Source organism: Lipotes vexillifer, unplaced genomic scaffold (genome assembly GCF_000442215.2).
Source record: "Lipotes vexillifer unplaced genomic scaffold, Lipotes_vexillifer_v1.1 scaffold584, whole genome shotgun sequence".
In the NCBI taxonomy this organism is placed as follows: Eukaryota; Metazoa; Chordata; class Mammalia; order Artiodactyla; family Lipotidae; genus Lipotes; species Lipotes vexillifer.
Genome location: NW_006783036.1, coordinates 1,213,022 through 1,232,563, shown reverse-complemented (window position 1 = coordinate 1,232,563; position 19,542 = coordinate 1,213,022). Strand labels below are relative to the sequence as shown.

Here is a 19,542-nt window from a genome sequence, read left to right as displayed (position 1 = left end):
GTATGGCCAATAAAGAAAGAAAGTAACCCAGAAGTGTTCATGGAACAGAAAGATGCCTTCCAGCTGAGAGGATTAGGGAAGGCCTAATGGAGGGGTGCAGGCGCTTTCTGTGGCCTTGAAGGGTGTGTTTGGGGCAGACTCCTGCATCCTGTTTGGCAGTAGTAAGAGATGGGGCTGAAAGGGCTGGGCACTCTGCAGGTGCCAGGTCTTAGAAGAGTGGCTGTGGGGAGTGCACAGGACCTGAGGGGGCTGGAGCCTGGAGGCAGGGCAGCCTGGCAGGAGGCAGCAGCATGGGGCTGGCGGGGATGGAGCTGGGAACCTGAGCAGGGAGGGGGAAAGGAGGGGGAGGGCTCCATGAAGAGAAGAGGAGTAAACTGTCCGGAGAGGGAGGTGATGGCCTTAAAGAGCACCGGAAGGAAACGGAGCACTGCCATGCCACTGCTGCAGCTCCAGGCCACCGCCGTGGCTCGGCTTCGAGAGCAGCACAGCCTTTCCCATGCTGCATAGCACTCTGTTTTACAGGTAGCCCTGACATTTTTTGACAGATTTGCTGCTGATGGACATTTAGGTTTGCAGATTTTTACTGTTATGCATTATTGTAAGAATTCCGTAGTCACAGGTTGCATTTAAAATCTTGGTAGATTATGCTAAATTTCATTCCAGAAAGGTCTTTAAAAAATTTACGTGCCTACGAAGAACGTGAGAGTTTCTGGCTGATGGTAGATATTTTTATTGTAAATGAGTTAAATAAAAAATGTGCGTAGAATGCCACTGGAATTTGTTGTACTTAGGGTGCGTGGTCACACAGATGTCATTGTGCTGGGTGCTGGGAATTCGGTGGCCTCTCCTCAGTCTTGTGTTTTTCCTTCGCACAATAGTGTGAGAGTTTACTCATGTCAGCAGAACATTTGAAAAAAGTTAGCAGCTAACTTTAGGTAGCTGCTAAAGTTAGCAGAGCAACTAAGCCTGGGTGCCACAACTACTGAGCCTGCGCTCTAGAGTGCGTGAGCCGCAACTGTTGAGCCCACGTGCCACAACTACTGAAGCCCGCGCACCTAGAGCCCATGCACCGCAATGAAGAGTAGCCCCCGCTTGCCGCAACTAGTGAAAGCCTGCGCGCAGCAGTGAAGACCCAACACAGCCCAAAATAAATAAATTAAATAAATTAATTAAAAAAAATACCAAAACATGATACGCTTCTTGGTACATGTTGCCCAGCTGCTTTCAGGAAGGTGGTGCCAGTTCACACTCCTCCTCCTCCATCACCAGCCTGGGGCTGGGCTGCTTGTCTCTTGCTCTTTGTTAATGGAGAAGTGCAGCATTGTGTATTAATTTGTATTCTGTGATTGTGTGTTTTTAGTCATTTGTGTCCTTCTGTGAATGTTCTGTTACTTTTTTTTAATATATGTTTGTTTATTCATTTATTATTTGGCTGTGTTGGGTCTCCGTTGCTGCACGCGGGCTTTCTCGTTGCGGCGAGCAGGGGCTACTCTTCGTTGTGGTGTGTGGGCTTCTCATTGCAGTGGCTTCTCTTGTTGCGGAGCATGGGCTCTAGGCACGTGGGCTTCAGTAGCTATGGCACGCAGGCTCAGTAGTTGTGGCCCAGGGGCTTAGTTGCTCTGTGGCATGTGGGATCTTCCTGGACCAGGGCTCGAGCCCGTGTGCCCTGCATTGGCAGGCAGGTTCTTAACCACTGCGCCACCAGGGACGTCCAAAACCTATATACTTGGCCAGAATTAGTGTGCTTCGGAGGATCCGGAAGGCTTATTAGCCCTTCCAGTGTTCTGCAGGACAGTCTGGCTTCTGCAGGGCAAAGCCTTGCTGGGCAGCTGTTCTTACTCAGTTGGGAAGTATGTGTACTCAGTCTCACAAAGTAAGTAACTGGTTTGCAGCCCCGTCATCAGGTAGCACTTAAACCAAGGGGGCTGGGGCTGGAGGTGCTTCTTTCTCCCCACTGTCAGCAGGACCCTTCGCCCCGTCCTGCTCCAGCAGACACTGCAGGGTGCGTCCTGGGCTTCTGTTTCACAGGCTTTTCCATGGCACTGGCGAATCATTAGCTTCTTAGAGCAGCACTGTGAGTCACGTCCTTCCTTTTTAGGTGGGCCGACTGCGACTGTGGAGCCCATGTGACATGCCAGAGCCACGCAGCCGGTAGCTGGCAGAACTGGGTGCAGACACTGGGATCCGTTCCGTCTGCCTCACCGTTCTGGACGGCCTCGCTTACTGTGTGCGGGGTTATGGGGGTAGTATTGTCCCAGTGATCTAGATGGGAGGGCCAGGTTCAAAAGCTAATCAGGCCCGACTCCCTGCTCACCTTGCCAGTACGTTTATTGATGGAGTCTTTTTCTCCCACATTAGGAGTGTTTTTAATAGTTTTAATAGCTAACGTCTGTTTTTTAATAACTGAAGCTTAACTTCTATTTCTTTAGTTCCAAGATTACATTTTAAAGAGATGTAATAAGCTGTGTCTATAACACTTAACTGTATGTTTTTCAATTTAGAGACCAGAATAAATACAAAGATGCAGCTAACCTACTGAATGATGCCTTGGCCATCCGTGAAAAAACTTTGGGCAAAGACCATCCTGCGGTTTGTATACTGGTTCTTTCACTCTTTTTATATATTATTTTCCCTAATGTATTTTTATACCCATCTCATTTTAATATTAAACTCAACAGGGAAGATTTAAGAGCTGCCTTTTCACTGGACGGCACAGGTAGGACTTCCCTCACTTAGTACAAGTGATGAGCTTCAGTGCTGGTGACTCCCATTTAGCAGGTGTCAGTGTGCACTTAAGTTGTTTATCACCCCACCTCAAATGGATCACGTACTGTGTTTTTTGATCCTAAATCAAATTGCATGTACTTCTGTAAATTTTTTCATAAAGATTTTGTATTGTCTTTTTATTAAAATCTGGTCAGGTTTGCGTATAGATCTATTTTGGTTGGCTTTGTGGCTTTCAGTGAAATTAAAAAAATCAAGATCCTGTTGATGTTGATTTGTTAACTTTAATATTCTGCAGTGTTACTTTATGCGTCTGTCTGTAGACAGTGAGATTGCTCTTTTGCCTCTAAGTGGAGTCTTGTTCCTTCATCCAGCTGAGGGCTCTTCCCTGCACATACTGGGCGTGATGAGTGTGTGATGTCTCACATCCCCTCCACTGCTGTCGTTTACTGTTCTTCACGGTTCCCTGTGTTGGTAGGTGGCAGCAACTCTGAATAACCTCGCAGTGCTTTACGGCAAAAGAGGAAAGTACAAAGAAGCTGAGCCGCTGTGTAAAAGAGCTCTGGAGATCAGAGAAAAGGTGCGACTGAGGACGGTTCTCCTTGAGATGCTATGTTTTATGCTTTTAAATAACTCACTTTTTTTTTTTTTTTAATAACTCACTTTTAAGCTTTGAGATAGGACCACTGTGATATATCATTACTGACCATTTACTGAAAATAAGCCCTTCAGTCAGGTGGGCAGCCCCAAACGCAGCCAGATGGGCCCATACACATGGGAGTTTAGGAGGAGTGGGTATGCAGAGGGTGGAGCCTTGAGTCTGCATGCCCTCCCAGCCTGAGGCCTAGAAATGATTCAACTGAAGAAGGAATTTCTCAGGCCTGTAGGTGGAAGGCTTGGGGGCATTTCACTGATGGTGGGGCATGTGCCTGTCAAGAAGAAAAACATTAAAATTTTAAAAATGAGGTCAACAAATATGCTTATGAAACTGAAGAAAATGAATAATTGTTTTTGAGAACTAAAGAATAACTCAGAGCTGTAGATTAAGTCAATGTCATGGATATGTAATATCAGCTAATACAGTTTATAGTAATTAGGTATTTTTTTAATGTAACTTGTTAATTTCAGCAGTGCTCTGGATGACCGTGTATTCAAATGTTAGAGACTTGGCAGGTCCATGCCATGACTTTTTTTTTTTAAAGGTTATTTTATGACATATAGGTTTGTTTGTTTCTTTATTTGTTTGTTTTTGGCTGTTAGGTCTTGTTGCTGCGTGTGGGCTTTCTCTAGTTGCGGCGAGCAGGGGCTACTCTTCATTGCGGTGTGCAGGCTTCTCGTTGCGGTGGCTTCTCTTGTTGCGGAGCACAGGCTGTTGGCGCGCGGGCTTTAGTAGTTACAGCATGTGGGCTCAGTAGCTGTGGCTAGTGGGCTGTAGAGCGCAGGCTCAGTAGTTGTGGTGCACGGACTTAGTTGCTCTGTGGCATGTGAGATCTTCCCGGACCAGGGATCGAACCCGTGTCCCCTGCATTGGCAGGCGGATTCCCAACCACTGTGCCACCAGGGAAGTCCAATGCCATGACATTTTAATTTGACTTTTTGTGTCATTATTTACCATTGATACTGAACAATCAATCATTTAATTTTGAGTCATATGGCAAGGACTTGGGGAAGGGAAGATGAAAAGGGGCTAATTATCACATTATGCAGGTAAAGTTTTGTCCATGTTGCCATCTGCATAATATTTGCAAAATAAAATAGTTTTTATTTATTTTATTTTATTTTTATTTTTATTTATTTATTTATGTTTTTTGCGGTACACGGGCCTCTCACTGCTGTGGCCTCTTTCGCTGCGGAGCACAGGCTCCAGATGCACAGGCCCAGTCGCTCCGCGGCATGCGGGATCCTCCCGGACCGGGGCACAAACCCGTGTCCCCTGCATCGGCAGGCGGACTCCCAACCACTGCGCCACCAGGGAAGCCCTAAAATAGTTTTTATTTTATTTTTTATTTATCCACTGAGATTTTGAGTGGGCTGGGGTTAAAATCAGGGAGAATCACAAATGTATCAAATTGAGGATTATGAACTGTAGGTGATTATCTGTCAGATTCATTCCTATATATTTGCTCTTTTGTTCAGTCACGTAGCAGACATTTATTGAGGACTTGGGGGCTCCCTGCTTGGTTAGAGTTGGTGATTTCAAATTAGACACAGTCCTTTCCCTGGGGACACAGTGCAGCGAGCAGACCTTGGGAATGCAGGTGCTTTGGCTTCTAGCCTAGAGCTCAGGGAGCACATAGAGCAAGGGCTTCTCCAGGTACAGGGCTGGGACTGTGCTGGGCATGGCCTCCCACAAACGGCCAGCGTTGGAGCTGAGTCTCAAGAACCGAGGTCAGAGCTTCCCAGGCAGGGAGAGGAAGGGAATGCAGAGGGGATGGAGAGGCAGCCTGCCTCATTGGGGACTGTGTAGGTAAAGGCACAAGGTGAGAGACTGGATGGCTGGCTCAGGTCCTGAGGAAGCAGTGTAGTGTTTGGTCGTCCATCTGTGTGCCAGCACCGTCCTAGGTGCTGAGAGGATGTTACATCCAGACCTTGAGACAAGGCATTTGCACACTGAGGCTTACATCTTAGCGGGTGAGAGTCAGGCGATAAAGGACTAAATAGATAAATAAGATAGTTTTGAGTAGTGATACTTGCAAAGAAAGAAAAAAAACCAGGTGATGTGCTTGTGAGTAAACTGGGTGGGGATGGGCTGAGGGCTCCCTTAAATTGGATATAAGGAGGTCCTCTCTGAGGGGACCTGAAGAGAGACCTGAAAGATGAGTTATTTAGTGGAGGGTGGGGAGCAGGGCAGTGCTGGGAGAAGAGTGTTGGGCGTCTGGGACAGTGAGTTCAAGCTCGAAGAGCCCTGAGGTGGAGTTTGAAATGTGAGGGAAGTGGTTTGGGATGCGCAGAGAATCTGGGTCTGACTGTGAAGGGATACATAGGATGTGAATTGAAGAATTGGAAGTTTCCTTTGAAGGCTGTTCTGTGCAGGAATAAGTGTAATGTAGTTAGACTCAGAAGGGCCAGGTGTAAGTTCAGGCACTTCAAGGACTGGGCGGCCACATTAAGCAGCCTTTATCAAACCCAGTTTCCTCATCTTCAAACTGTGCATAGTATTACCTACCATGTAGGATTATTATAAGAATTAAAGACACTAAAGCATGTGAAGGAAATCAGCATAGTCCCCTCCCCCCAAGAATAAGGAGTTAAACAAATTCTGGTTAAGTTATTTTTATTATTGCATGGGGAGCCATTTAAACATCATAAGCCTGGAAGCAAGGCACAGTCGTATTTATGTTTAGAACGTGCCTTCTCACGATAGGGTGGAGAATGGATCGGATGGTACCATGTGAAACAAATAATAAGTGTTTCTAATACACTATTTTTTATTCCCAGGTTTTGGGAAAGGATCACCCCGATGTTGCCAAGCAGTTAAATAACTTGGCCTTACTGTGCCAGAACCAGGGCAAGTACGAAGAAGTAGAATATTATTATCAAAGAGCCCTCGAGATCTACCAAACAAAACTGGGGCCTGATGACCCCAATGTGGCCAAAACGAAAAATAACCTGGTACGTTGACAGAGGTATAACTCTATAGGTAGAGCCAGATTACTTTCTTCCTGAAATCTGAACTCTGTTTCGTAGTTTAACCTATAAATAAGAACATATGCTTCACTTACGTATGAAGAATAGTAATTACTTTGTTTTATTTTAAGGCATCCTGCTATCTGAAGCAAGGAAAATTCAAGCAAGCAGAAACACTGTACAAAGAGATTCTCACTCGCGCACATGAAAGGGAATTTGGTTCTGTAGATGGTAAGAAATATACTTTTGTTTCTAAGCAGATGCAGTTGTAGGATGCGTTAAACATAGTGATTTCCATGAAGCAAAAGGATTAAAAAAAAATAGTGATTTCCAGCTTGAACTTGGTAATACCCAAGTCATCACAGTATTTTCAAGATAGAATTTAATTTGAATTTTAGAAATGATTTTCCATGGAGCGCTTATTGGAGAGGATGTGACCCGGTCTGAGTGAGTGCCCATCGGCTCATCATTCATCATCCAACGACCGTGGTGAACCCTGCGTACCTGCCCTGGCATTACCGATAATGGAGTCATGCAGCCTGTGGTCAGGGTGATGGGCCATGCTACCCTCACCGGAGTCCACATGTGCTTTAGGCACAACCTAGATGCACTGACTCCAGAAAGCCTTCCTGGAGTCATTAATGCTTTCTAGAATTGCTCTGTAATACAGTGGTTCTCAGAGTGCCGGCAGGAACCAGCAATTTCAGCACCACCTGGGACCTGTCAGAAATGCAGATCCTCGACCCATCCCAGGCCTGCTGGGTTGGAGCTAAGGCCTGTCTCCTTTGTATCCCTTAAAGTATTGTAGGTGCTTAATATTAATATTTTATAAGATTTTAATTGCTCAGTAAAACCATATTTGTGTGTTACATAAGGTATCTTCCCCCCTTTACTGCCTATTACATAAGGATTTCAGAATGTGAACAGCTGTTACTAGTGTGTGGGAAACCTTAGAATTTGTGGGGAAAAAGGTTTTGATTAATAAATATTTTCTTCTATAGAGAGTTTCTAGAAACTACTTTTGAAAAATCTTTGAAAAGTGTATTAGTTTTTCTCTGTTAACAAGTGGAGCAGTAAATCTCTTGCTATCAGAAGATCGTAATGCCTCAGGCTCATCATTTTGAAAATGGATTCTGTTTGCAGTTGTGCCGGGATTGGATAACAGCCCACCTCCCTGGACTTGTACAGTTCACAGGGCACTTTCATGTCCTCGTCTAACTGTAGAGGCCTTGCTGGTTTTGTGTTGATTCCAGGCCATCTCCTTAGTGCTTCTTTCAAAAAATTTTACTCTTGGGGACGACTTGTTTCCTTGCGATTTGCTAGCTTATTTCTACTAAAAATAGTAGCATGAAGTCCAGTTAATTGGGTTCTAGTTAAAAGCAGTTTTTCTGTACTCAGATTTATCCTCCACACAAATGTTAAAACTTAGGACAGAAAGGCATTTTTTCTTTAGGCAAGATGCACATGTGTCCTGGTTTGCTGTCGGGGCGTGGCTTTCAGGTCACAGGGCCTTCTTGGCTACAGTGCAGCATTGAAACCCATGACCTGGTTTGTTGTCAGGAAATCTAGTTCTCTTAACTGGTGGATTCTTGTCTGTTCTAACAATAGGGTTAGGTTAGTACATAAAGCTAAAACTGCAGTAAATAACAGTGTTATTAAGCTTTAAATACTGTTCACTTTTTTTTTTTTTAATAATTGTGATATACAATTATTTTTCAAGTAGTTAAGCAATTGTACGAGCACCACTAACTGAATAATCCTTCCATCCCCCCCGCTCATTCGTAAGGTCATATTCTAAATTCTTTATCAAGGTAGGGGTTTTGTTGCTGGTGGTAGTGGTAGTGGTAATGGTGGCGGTTGTTTTTCTGCTGGACCATTCCTCTCCATTTATGCAGGTATTGATTCCTATACCAGTTGCACATCTTCTTGGCTGCTGTGGTTTGCAGTGAGGCGGGGTGGGGGTGAAGTTAGATATGTGATGTGACAAAGTCTGTAAGTACTCTTCCTTTTCAAAACTTCCTGGCTAGTCTCACCATTGTTTTTTTCTTTTAATTGAAGTATAGTTGATTTACAATGTTGTTAATTACTCCTGTACAGCAAAGTGATTCAGTTATATATGTACATTCTTTTTTTTCTATATTCTTTATGGTTTATTCTATATGGCATTTCTATATTCTTTATGGTTTATTCTATATGGCATTATGGTTTATCATAGGATACCTAGTATAGTTCCCTGTGCTGTACAGGAGGCCCTTGTTGTTTATTCATTCTGTATATAATAGCTTGCGTCTGCTAACCCCAAACTCCCACTCCACTCCTCCCCCACCCCTCTTCCCTTTGGCAACCACCAGTCTGTTCTCTATGTCTGTGAGTCTGTTTCTGTTTCATAGATAGGTTCCTTTGAGTCATATTTTAGATTCCACATATGAGTGGTATCACATGGTATTTGTCTTTTTCTGACTTACTTCACTTAGTATGGTAAGCCCTAGTTGCATCCATGTTGCTGCAGATGGCATTATTTCGTTCTTTTTTTATGGCTGAGTAGTATTCCATTGTATATATGTACCACATCTTCTTTATCCATTCATCTGTCGATGGACATTTAGGTTGTTTCCATGTCTTGGCTATTGTGAATAGTGCTGCTGTGAACATAGGGGTGCATTGTATCTTTTTGAATTACAGTTTTGTCTGGATATATGCCCAGGAGTGGGATCGCTGGATCATACGGTAATTCTATTTTCAGTTTTCTGAGGAACCTCCATACTGTTTTCTATAGTGGCTGCACCAATTTACATTCCCACCAACAGTGTAGGAGGGTCCCTTTTTCTATACCTTCTCCAGCATTTGTTATTTGTAGACTTTTTAATGATGGCCATTCTGACTGATGTAAGGTGATAACTTCATTGTAGTTTTGATTTGCATTTCTGTAATAATTAGTTATGTTGAGCATCTTTTCTTGTGACTGTTAGCCATCTGTATGTCTTCTTTGGAGAAATGTCTATATAGGTCTTCTACCTTTTTTTTTTTTTTTTTTTTTTTTTGCGGTACGTGGGCCTCTCGTTGCTGTGGCCTCTCCCGCTGCGGAGCACAGGCTCCGAATGCACGGGCCCAGTGTCCACGGCTCACGGGCCCAGCTGCTCTGCGGCATGTGGGATCCTCCCGGACTGGGGCACAAACCCGTGTCCCCCGCATCGGCAGGCGGACTCTCAACCACTGCGCCACCAGGGAAGCCCCCTTCTGCCCATTTTTTGATTGGGTGGTTTGTTTTGTTGTTGTTGAGTTGTGGGAGCTGTTTGTATATTTTGGAAATTAAGCCCTTGTCAGTTGCATCATTTGCAAATATTTTCTCCCATTCGGTAAGTTGTCTTTTCATTTTGTTTGTGGTTTCCTTTGCTATACATATATTCACTCTTTTAAAACCAGTATTTAAAACTAGTTTCAGTCTTCTCCTATGACATGCCCAATAATCCTAAGAATAGTTAACCACATACTAGTCTTTTAGTTAAAAACAGTTTAAATATATAATCTGACTTAATTTTCTCAGCAGTCCTGTGAAGTGGGTCACACGTTACTCCATTTTAGGAGCGAGGATACTGCAGGCTAAGCGACTCGCCCAGGATGGGTAGCTCATGAGTGGTTGGATTGGGTGGGAGCACAGGTCTTATTCTCCAGAAACCTCAAAAGTAAGTGAAGAGACGGGATCATGAAAATCACCTATAATTTCATCACCCAAATATGTCTTAATTTTGTGTGTCTTCCCTTCCTTTTTTTGCCAATTGATTTGCATAATTGAAACCACACTTTATATATAATCATGTATACTGCTTATTTTCCTTTATACTTGTAGCTTAAGCATTTTTCATGTCATAAAAGTATTTTCATAACCTTCACTTTTAAAAAATATTTATTTATTTATTTGTTTTTATTTTTGGCTGCGTTGGGTCTTCTTTGCTGTGCTTGGGCTTTCTCTGGTTGCGGTGAGCGGGGGCTACTCTTTGTTGCAGTGTGCAGGCTTCTCATTGTCGTGGCTTCTCTTGTTGCGGAGCACAGGCTCTAGGTGCGCGGGCTTCAGTAGTTGTGGCACACGGGCTCAGCAGTTGTGGCTCACGGGCTCTAGAGCGCAACCTCAGTAGTTGTGGCACACGGGCTTAGTTGCTCCGCAGCGTGTGGGATCTTACCGGGCCAGGGCTCAAACCCGTGCCCCTTGCACTGGCAGGCAGATTCTTAACTACTGTGCCACCAGGAAAGCCCATAACCTTCACTTTTAAGACTGCTTATCCTCCATGATGTGGGTGCATTAGTTGGAAGCTTTGGATGAGTGGTATGTGTCAGTGTTCTCAAAAGTGAAGAAAATTTTAAAGGAATATTGATTTGTAGTTTTTCCATTTTTGCTCCCAACATCTTACTACTATTTCTTAGACTTTTGTTTAATGTTAGTTGTTCAAATTCTAAATAGTCCCAAGTGTTACGTGAGGGTTCTAGCATTAAAAATTTCCTTATAGGGACCCTAGCATTTGTCCGTGTTTTTGATTGTTGCCTACCCTGTCTAGGTAGGTACCTTTGATTCCATGTCTTCTGTTCACAGAGCTGCATGTGAATGGCCATTTCCTACTGGTTTCTTGTGGTCTGGTTCTGTCTTCGTAGTCTTTATTCTCCATTGTGAAACCTTGTCTGTCCATGATGTGAAAAGTAATATCTGAGAAGGATCATACGGAAAACAAAACAGAAACCTTGCAGTTGCTGAAACTTGACAAATTCCACTTTGTGGGCTGTTATGCTTCAGTTTATAGTATGTTATTTTTTCTTCCCTAGATGAAAATAAACCCATTTGGATGCATGCTGAGGAAAGAGAAGAATGCAAAGTAAGGACATACTATTTCGAGAGATTCTAAATTGAATATATTACTTACGATAATTACTCACTTGAAATTATTTGCTATAATTTAGGGAAAGCAAAAGGATGGGACTTCTTTTGGAGAGTATGGTGGCTGGTACAAAGCCTGCAAAGTTGACAGGTACGTCTGCTTAACTGAAAAACAAAGACACAGCTGTGGAAGGTGCTAATGCTTCAAAGGTAGCTTGTAAATGACCGAGTGTGTAAGTTCCTTAAAGTGGTGTGGTTGCACAGTCCCTGATTTTCCACAAATTCCAATACAAACTCCATAACTTTGTAAATGAGGTAATTCATGTACACAAAACCCACCATAATATGGGTCACGTGGGTAAAATATTGGTTCTGTCCATTAACGCTGTGTCTAAGGCTAAGTACCAAATCGCAGGAGAAGAGATGACTAAATATAGAGACACAACATTTAAGGTGGCCATAGAGCAAACTCACGGGAAACAGGCCAGCAGACGTGCAAAAGCCAGCACTTTGCAGGTGTGTCCAGGTGCACACCCCAGTCTCTCCCGCAGCCCTGAGGGCCTCCGTGTCTGCGGAGGGTTGTGTGAGCTCCTTCAGCAGCAGCCTGTGAGCCTGTGCAGATGCCCGTTTCCTCTTCTGACTGCAACACCTTTCCTGCAGTCTTTTTCCTATTTTAACTTTTGCTCACCCTTTAAGACTTAGTTTACCAGTCTTCTATTTCAGAAAAACTCTCTGAACCCCTAGCTTGGAACAAGTACTCATTCTTTGGGTTCCCCGTAGCACTTAGCCATAACTTCTGAATTGCATGTGCTTTGTTTCTCCCAATACTCTGTAAATTGTCTCAAAGACATGGAGTATAGCTCTTTATTTCTAAAGCGCCTATCATCAGTAAGAAAAAAATCTCTTGAAGTATATCTATACTAAAATGAACTAGATTTATTTCTCGTTTCTTAGTAAGAGTGCTCTGTGAGGAGTGCAGAAGCACTGTCTGTGTCCACACTGTTTGTTCATCCTTTTGCGCACACAGCCGTCATTCTCATTGGTGATGAGTTTTGGATTCACTCTACTTGTAGAGGGAGAGGAGAAGGTAGAGAGCAGCATTAAAACATGTGTCCTCTTTACTACCTGGCACAGTCAGCTCTGCCCCCGAGAGGGGAGAAGCCTGATGGTCACTGGACAGACCCAGAATAGACGTTTCTGTTGAGACTGCCCGGTGGTCTGTGGGAGCAGCCACAGACTGGAAAGAATACAGGGGCATGTCCCGTCAGCCACAGGGCTCAGTGCATTAGGCAGGGGATGCTCAACATAGAAGAGCCTTTTAGAGTTTTACAGTTAAAAAAAAAGTACCATAGAAATTTAAATAATTTTAGCCAAACATAAGTCTGTTTGTCCTTTAGATTATGTGCTGTTGATAGTGGTTGTTCTAAAACTTATATTTTATAGTTCTGTATATCATATGCTTTCTTAACAGTCCAACTGTTACAACTACTTTAAAAAACCTTGGGGCACTTTACAGACGTCAAGGCAAATTTGAAGCTGCAGAAACATTGGAAGAAGCAGCCATGAGGTCACGTAAACAGGTCAGTCAAAAACCGTCTGTTTTGGGGGCTTCCCTGGTGGCGCAGTGGTTGAGAGTCCGCCTGCCGATGCGGGGGACACGGGTTCGTGCCCCGGTCCGGGAAGATCCCACATGCCGCGGAGCGGCTGGGCCCGTGAGCCATGGCCGCTGAGCCTGCGCGTCCGGAGCCAGTGCTCCGCAACGGGAGAGGCCACGACAGTGAGAGGCCCGCGCACCGCAAAAAAAAAAAAACCTTCTGTTTTTAACTTAGCCTTCCGTTTTTAACTTTGAGTTTAATGATTCTCTTTTACGAGACTTACTGAAACCTTGATTTAGAAATAGAAAATGTTTACTGTTTTAGTTTGTACAAATAAAATTATATTGTTCAAGTGACAATATAATGTAAATATATGGTAAATATGACACCAAAAGCACGAGCAACAAAAGCAAAAGTCAGTCAGATTCACCAAAATTAGAAACATTTGTGCATTCAAGGACACTATCAAGAAAATGAAAAGACTCACAGAATGGGTGGACATATTTGCAAATCACATCTCTGAGGAGGTCTAGTGTCCAGAATGTATAAAGACAAAAGGACCACCGAATTAAAAAATGAGCACAGGACCTGAGTAGACATTTCTCTGAAGATGCTACACAACTGCCAACAAGCACATGGAAGGTTGCTCAACGTCATGAGTCATCAGGGGAATGCAAATGAAAACCACAGTGAGGCACCACCACACACCCACTGGGATGGCTAGAATTCAAAACCAAAACAGAAATAGCAAGTGTCGAGGAGGAGGTGTAGAGACTGGAACCCTTGAGCACTGCTGGTGGGGACGCAGAGTGGTGCAGCTTCTGTAGAGAACAGTTTGGAAGTTCATCCGAAAGAGAAGCATAGAGTTCCTATCTGACCCTGCAAGTCCACTCCTAGGTATATACACTGGAGAGAATGGAACACAGGTACTCAAAACAAATGCAGCCAATTCTCGTTATTCATGGTACTTATGTTCTATAAAGTTGCTTTGAACACTGAATTAGCAAATACTGAACCATTGTTCCTAGGGAGATACAGAGTTATGTTCCTGGGAGCCTCTGGTCACATTTACTTCAACCGATCAATACATAACCTTGTTTTAGGTGTGTTTCTGTTTAAAGACACCCTTATTTAGTATATGTTGTTGATTCATTAGCATCGAATTCATGGCCAGCAGCACTGTAACTTGTGCCTGAAGAGAGCTTATCTTTCTCCATAAGGCACACCCCAGCCTTCTTGCACTTAGGAACACCAGAGGACACTTTAGCACCGCTCTCGGGGGCTGTTTTAAACAGTGAAATCACTGACCGAAATGCGGAAAACATGGCACCAGATGATTTAGACTTGGGGAGGGAGGATGCTTGTTTACATTATAAGGTGAAACAAGAAAGCAGAGTGTCACCTTGTTCGATCTTAGCTGGGGATGTGCGTGTCGGGTGACTCGAAGTTTTCTCCACTTTGTCTGTCTGTGAATGACCATGAAAGCACTGCGAGTGTTGATTTTAGGATTACAAATACGTTTTGGCCAGTAGGTGAATTAGCAAATATGGCCTCCGTAAGTGATGAGGGTTGACTGCTCTTGTGCATATACGTTCGTGGCAGCGTTACTCTCAGTAGGCTGAACGAACACACAGACACAGGTTCGTCGGTGGACGAATGGATACACGAGGTGGTATATTCATGCGATGGAATGCTATTTGGCAATAAGAAGGACTACTGAAGCACTTTGCTTCATCAACTGAGGTATTTTAGTTATGCTGAAATACAGTTGTAAAGAACATACAGGAAAAAGGCTTAGTTCTTGCCCCTTAATTACCAGTTTTAGAGTAAGGAGTTAATGTATTACTGTGTATGTGTATGCATATAAAGATGGCAGATTTTGTTTTCTATTTTTAGGGCTGGAGGGACAGGTGTGGCTTTTTCGCCTGAATGGTGTGTGTGTAGCCTATTATGCAGTTGTTGGTTTAGAGCCACCTTTTGGCTGGGATTAAAGTTACCCATAGGTACCTTAGAATTTTTTCCTTCAAGAGATTCTGGGCAGAGGGATTAGAGAAGGCCCAGCATAGGTGTTGTCAGTGGTGCTCTCCTAGCTTGTGCCCTGCAGGAGCCCCTTTGTTGAGTCCTGTTGTCCTTCCCAGGTCTTTTGACTCTGAAGGGCTACTGTTCAGGGGAGGGCGCCCTGGGTGTAGGCGGCGTGGGATTCTGGCTCGACTGGTGGTCCGTGGTGCTCCTTCATCACCAGGCTTTTCTGTAAACCAGTGCCAGATAGTGTTTATCCAGCCAGTGGTGTCTAGAGTCAGGAGCTGCAGATGTTTAGAGAAAGGGATGTTGCTAGTGGTTTGTTGAGAACAGCCCCTCCTGCGCCTGGGAGGGCCATGGTCTGCTTCACTGTGGAGGTCACCGCAGCACATGGTCTGTTTGGGTATTGTGCCCCCCTGAGGAGGAAACCCTCAGGGTCAGCGAAGGGGCAGTATTTGCATGAGCTGTTCGGGTTGAGATTCCATTTAGAACGTAAGACATGCTGCACCTGGTCATCAGATGGTGCTGAAATGCACATGGAGAACGTTTGCTGCTGGGTGTTAATCCAGTTATGTTTTCACTCAGATGTGCGTGGGGTGATCGTTGAGAAAGTAGGCGAGTGCTTGCCGCTGCTTATCGCTCTGTAGAGTAGGAAAGTTTGCTGTTAAAATGCCTTTTGTTAAATTAGTGGCTATTTTTTTTGTGTGTGTGTGGTACACGGGCCTCTCACTGTCTTGGCCTCTCCCGTTGCGGAGCACAGGCTCTGGACGCGCAGGCTGAGCGGCCATGGCTCACGGGCCCAGCCGCTCTGCGGCATGTGGGATCTTCCCGGACCGGGGCACGAACCCGTGTCCCCTGCATAGGCAGGCGGACTCTCAACCACTGCGTCACCAGGGAAGCCCTAGTGGCTAATTTTTAAAAATGTTATACTGAGAACAAAGTAATCCGTGAGTTTTCAACCATGTACTTATTTTGGAGGCATGGAACACCAGGCACTTAATGTTAAAGTGTCAAAAACTGGGCAGTTTCCCAGCGTCTCACCATGAAACTTCCAAACATAAAGTTGAGAGGATTTTATACCCGTGTACCGCCTCCTAGATTCAGCCACGAGCATCTCTCCCATCTATCCATCCTTCAGTCCTTTTTTTTTTCTGATGCCTTTCAAAGTTGTATACCTCAGTACACTTCCTTTTAAATACTTCAGCGTGCACATCATAACCTGGAGCTCAGTGTTTATAATTTTTTAACATTTGAGGTAAAATTTACATATGGTGAAATGCACAACTGTTAAGTGTACATTCCTGAGAATCACTGTTCTGATTTTTCCCTCCACGTTTAAGAACTTTTTTTCCCCTAATATACATTTAGTTATCTTAGAAAATCCCAATAAAACTTAAGTGCTGATGGATCACACCCTTTTCCCCCTGCCTGGCTCGCAGGGTCTTGACAATGCTCACAAACAGAGAGTAGCTGAAGTGCTGAATGACCCTGAGAACATGGAGAAGCGGAGAAGCCGTGAGAGCCTCAGCGTGGATGTGGTCAAGTACGAGAGTGGCCCTGACGGAGGGGAGGAAGTGAGTATGAGCGTAGAGTGGAACGGGGTAAGTACAGTACACAGCGCGTGCTCAGCCCGTGCTGCGAGGCCCCGGGCAGCAGCCTGGGCCGTCTCCCACTGGGAGTGCTTTTTGGCATCTCCTGGCTTAACTGCTAGACAGCCTACTTTTCTCAAATTAAGTACAAATTAAGCTTTTTGTAAGTTCTTCTGCTAACACTGAAGTCTGTTATTTGTTTGAAGTAGTGATTTTCTTCTTCTTAGGAATCCATGAAAGCTGTTTGGCTTAACTTTGAGCACTTAAATGCTGATTGAGTGTCCTGGTTTTTAAAGCATAATCCATAATTTGATTTTATTTTAATATTAGGATTAGTGTGGCAGATGACTAACTCGCTTTTTTAACTTACCCATTTTCATTGCTAACTTCAGTGCTCCTAATTTCACTGACGAGGCCGCTGTAGATTTTGTTAGAATTAATTTAAATAACTTCCAAGGAAAAGGGTGATTCAAGCAGAACTCTTCTGTAGAAGAGAACAGGTCAGAAGCGAGAATGTTAGGGCGGCTGTTCTTCACGTCCCAGCTCAGTCCACGGAGGGCCCAGCGGCTCACTGCTTTCCATGTTTACCTGCCGGAGGCTTTTGCGTCCCGAGCATGTGCCTCTACTAGAAACATGTCACCTCTGTGGCCAGGCTCTGCCTCTGCCTCTGTGGAAATTCTTACCACTGCTGTTTCTCCAGTATTGCCTTTTGGACATTTTCTTTCTAGTGAATTTTTGTAACACGTGGGTAATTTTTTTGTACATTGAGCTGGTGTCTTTGGAATTTTGCTTTTATGGGGGAGGGTTGAGTGCAGGATTAGGTTTAATGCATTCAGTTGCAGTGTTGATTTTTTTGAAGTCACGTAATGCAATTTGATTAATTGTAATTGTGCAGATGTTTTTCCAAATGGTAGTTTGGGGCTTTCTTATAGTCTATCTTTTTGAGTCTATTTATTCTTTGGTCAGGGTCAGCACTCTAGTTGACATTTTATACAGAATGTTCTTGGTCAAGGTTTAAGGGAGAGCATCTCTTTCGACTGTCTTTACCTGGCAGCTCCCTTGCTTTGGTTTCCCTGTGCCAAGACAACCAATCAGCATCTGCTTTGACCACTCACCCTGTCGGGCAGTCGCCCAAAGTGAAATGAGGGCGGCACTGCCCTACTCGTGTCCGTGTCCAGCCCGCACTGTGTACTGTACTCTCCCCATGGTGGCTGTTGTCTGCGTGCTTTGTGTAGAGGGCCCCTCCTTTCGCTGGTCTTCAGGAGCCAGGGGGCAGGGTTTGATCCTTTAGAATGAGGTTCTGGAGGAGCTTTCTCTTGAGACAGTATTTCTAGGTCAATCTTTCTATGAAATCACGTGAAAATAAAATTATTGACATCTCAGAGTTCTATTACTGTCTTCAAGACTGAGACTCGGGGGTGAGGGAGAGCTGCTTTCATTCCTCTGTGGAGGGGCGGGCAGGCGGGAGTCACGGTGCGGTGAGCAGAGCTGGGGACCCCCTCCCCCCGTTCCTGCTCTCTGCCCTTCACCTCACATTTCCTCTCTCACTGTGGACATGCTGTCACTCAGGACACACACACACACGCTGGGTGCTGGATACCTTTTTACTTGACTTTTAGATACTAGCGACTCTGCATCTTTGACAGAATCCACCCCAGGGCGCTTCACCTGGGCTGGATCCAGTTGACTGAAAGAATCTAGATTGCAGGTCATTCAGTGCAGCGGTTCCTAAACTCACTTTGAGCAGCAGAAGGAACCCTCGCAGAAGGAACCCTCCCTTCAGATGGGGTCTTATATGAAGCAGTGAGTAAATAGAGAACTGCTAGGGTTAACCAGGGAGGGACAGTCGAGAGCTGGCGCCTGAGGCCACCACTCAGACCAGCACCGCCCTCAAATGGGAGGCCTTGGCTCTCAGACTGGTTTCCTTTGGGAGCTCTGAGGCTCTGAGAAGTTAGTGCTGCTCTCCCAACACTTGACTTGAGTTTTATTTTCAAAGCATGCATTTATGTTTTAAAAAGAGGCAGGAAAGGCAGTATGCACCCTTAGGTGGTGTTTGGTTTTTTTAACATCTTTTTTGGAGTATAATTGCTTTACAATGTTGTGTTAGTTTTTGCTGTATAACAAAGTGAGTCAGCTCTACATATACACATATCTCGTATCTCCTCCCTCGTCTCTGTCCCACCCTCCCTATCCCACCCCTCTAGGTGGTCACAGAGCACTGAGCTGATCTCCCTGTGCTATGCGGCTGCTTCCCACTAGCTATCTGTTTTACATTTGGTTGTGTATATATGTCCATGCAACTCCCTCACTTAGTCCCAGCTTACCCTTCCCCCTACCCGTGTCCTGAAGCCCATTCTCTACGACTGCATCTTTATTCCTGTCCTGCCCCTAGGTTCATCAGAACCTTTTTTTTTTTTTAGATTCCATATATATGCATTAGCATACAGTATTTGTTTTTCTCTTTCTGACTTACTTCACTCTGTATGGCAGGCTCTGGGTCCATCCACCTCACTACAAATAACTCAATTTCGTTTCTTTTTCTGGCTGAGTAATATTCCATTGTATGTATGTGCCACATCTTCTTTATCCATTCGTCTATCCATTCGTGCTCTTTAGATTCAGCTTTATTGAGGTATAATTGCTTGCAACCAGAGGAGCCCATTTTAAGCTCACCTTGGTTTAGAGGCTCACACACTGCTGTGCTCACACACTGCTGTCCTCACATTCTCTCTGTCCAGGTGTGAGGATAAAATGTTTAATGCTGTCTCTGCATGAGTGCACATTTCCCTGGGATTACAGGGCAAGCAGATTAAGCATTGTTGCTATTTGCAGCCACTTTCCTGTGTGCAACAAGATTTTCTCTGTTATGCAGTCAAGATAAAAGATAAAAATAAATTGGGAGTTGAGGTGGGCACTGAGGCTGGACCTGTCTGCAACTTCACGTTCAGATCACAGGTTCTCTAAGGCAGCCTCATTGTTCTTACTTGTTTACTTTAATCATAAGAACTTGTTACACGTTTATAATGAGAAAATGCTGTTTAGGTTTTATTTTATATTGGGGTTCTACATTAGATTTTAATTTTTTAAAAAAGGATTTCAGCACTCCTTATAAAGTTTGGAAACC

The 19,542-nt window shown here is 44.3% G+C and overlaps 1 protein-coding gene across 3 annotated transcripts in view; it reads left to right on the top strand.

Annotated features, from left to right (window-relative positions):
• The window catches only part of KLC1 (kinesin light chain 1), a 29,749-nt gene that overhangs the window by 7,583 nt on the left and 2,624 nt on the right, over window positions 1–19,542 (top strand). For 2 of the 3 annotated variants that reach the window (XM_007455597.1, XM_007455596.1), the window contains exons 5-12: window positions 2,502–2,589; window positions 3,203–3,304; window positions 6,163–6,336; window positions 6,483–6,582; window positions 11,164–11,213; window positions 11,299–11,366; window positions 12,687–12,795; window positions 16,269–16,403. In XM_007455597.1, coding sequence (XP_007455659.1) covers window positions 2,502–2,589; window positions 3,203–3,304; window positions 6,163–6,336; window positions 6,483–6,582; window positions 11,164–11,213; window positions 11,299–11,366; window positions 12,687–12,795; window positions 16,269–16,403 — 826 coding nt within the window. Of the gene's footprint in view, window positions 1–2,501; window positions 2,590–3,202; window positions 3,305–6,162; window positions 6,337–6,482; window positions 6,583–11,163; window positions 11,214–11,298; window positions 11,367–12,686; window positions 12,796–16,268; window positions 16,431–19,542 lie in introns of all 3 variants that reach the window. The other variant, XM_007455595.1, reaches the window with a different exon arrangement.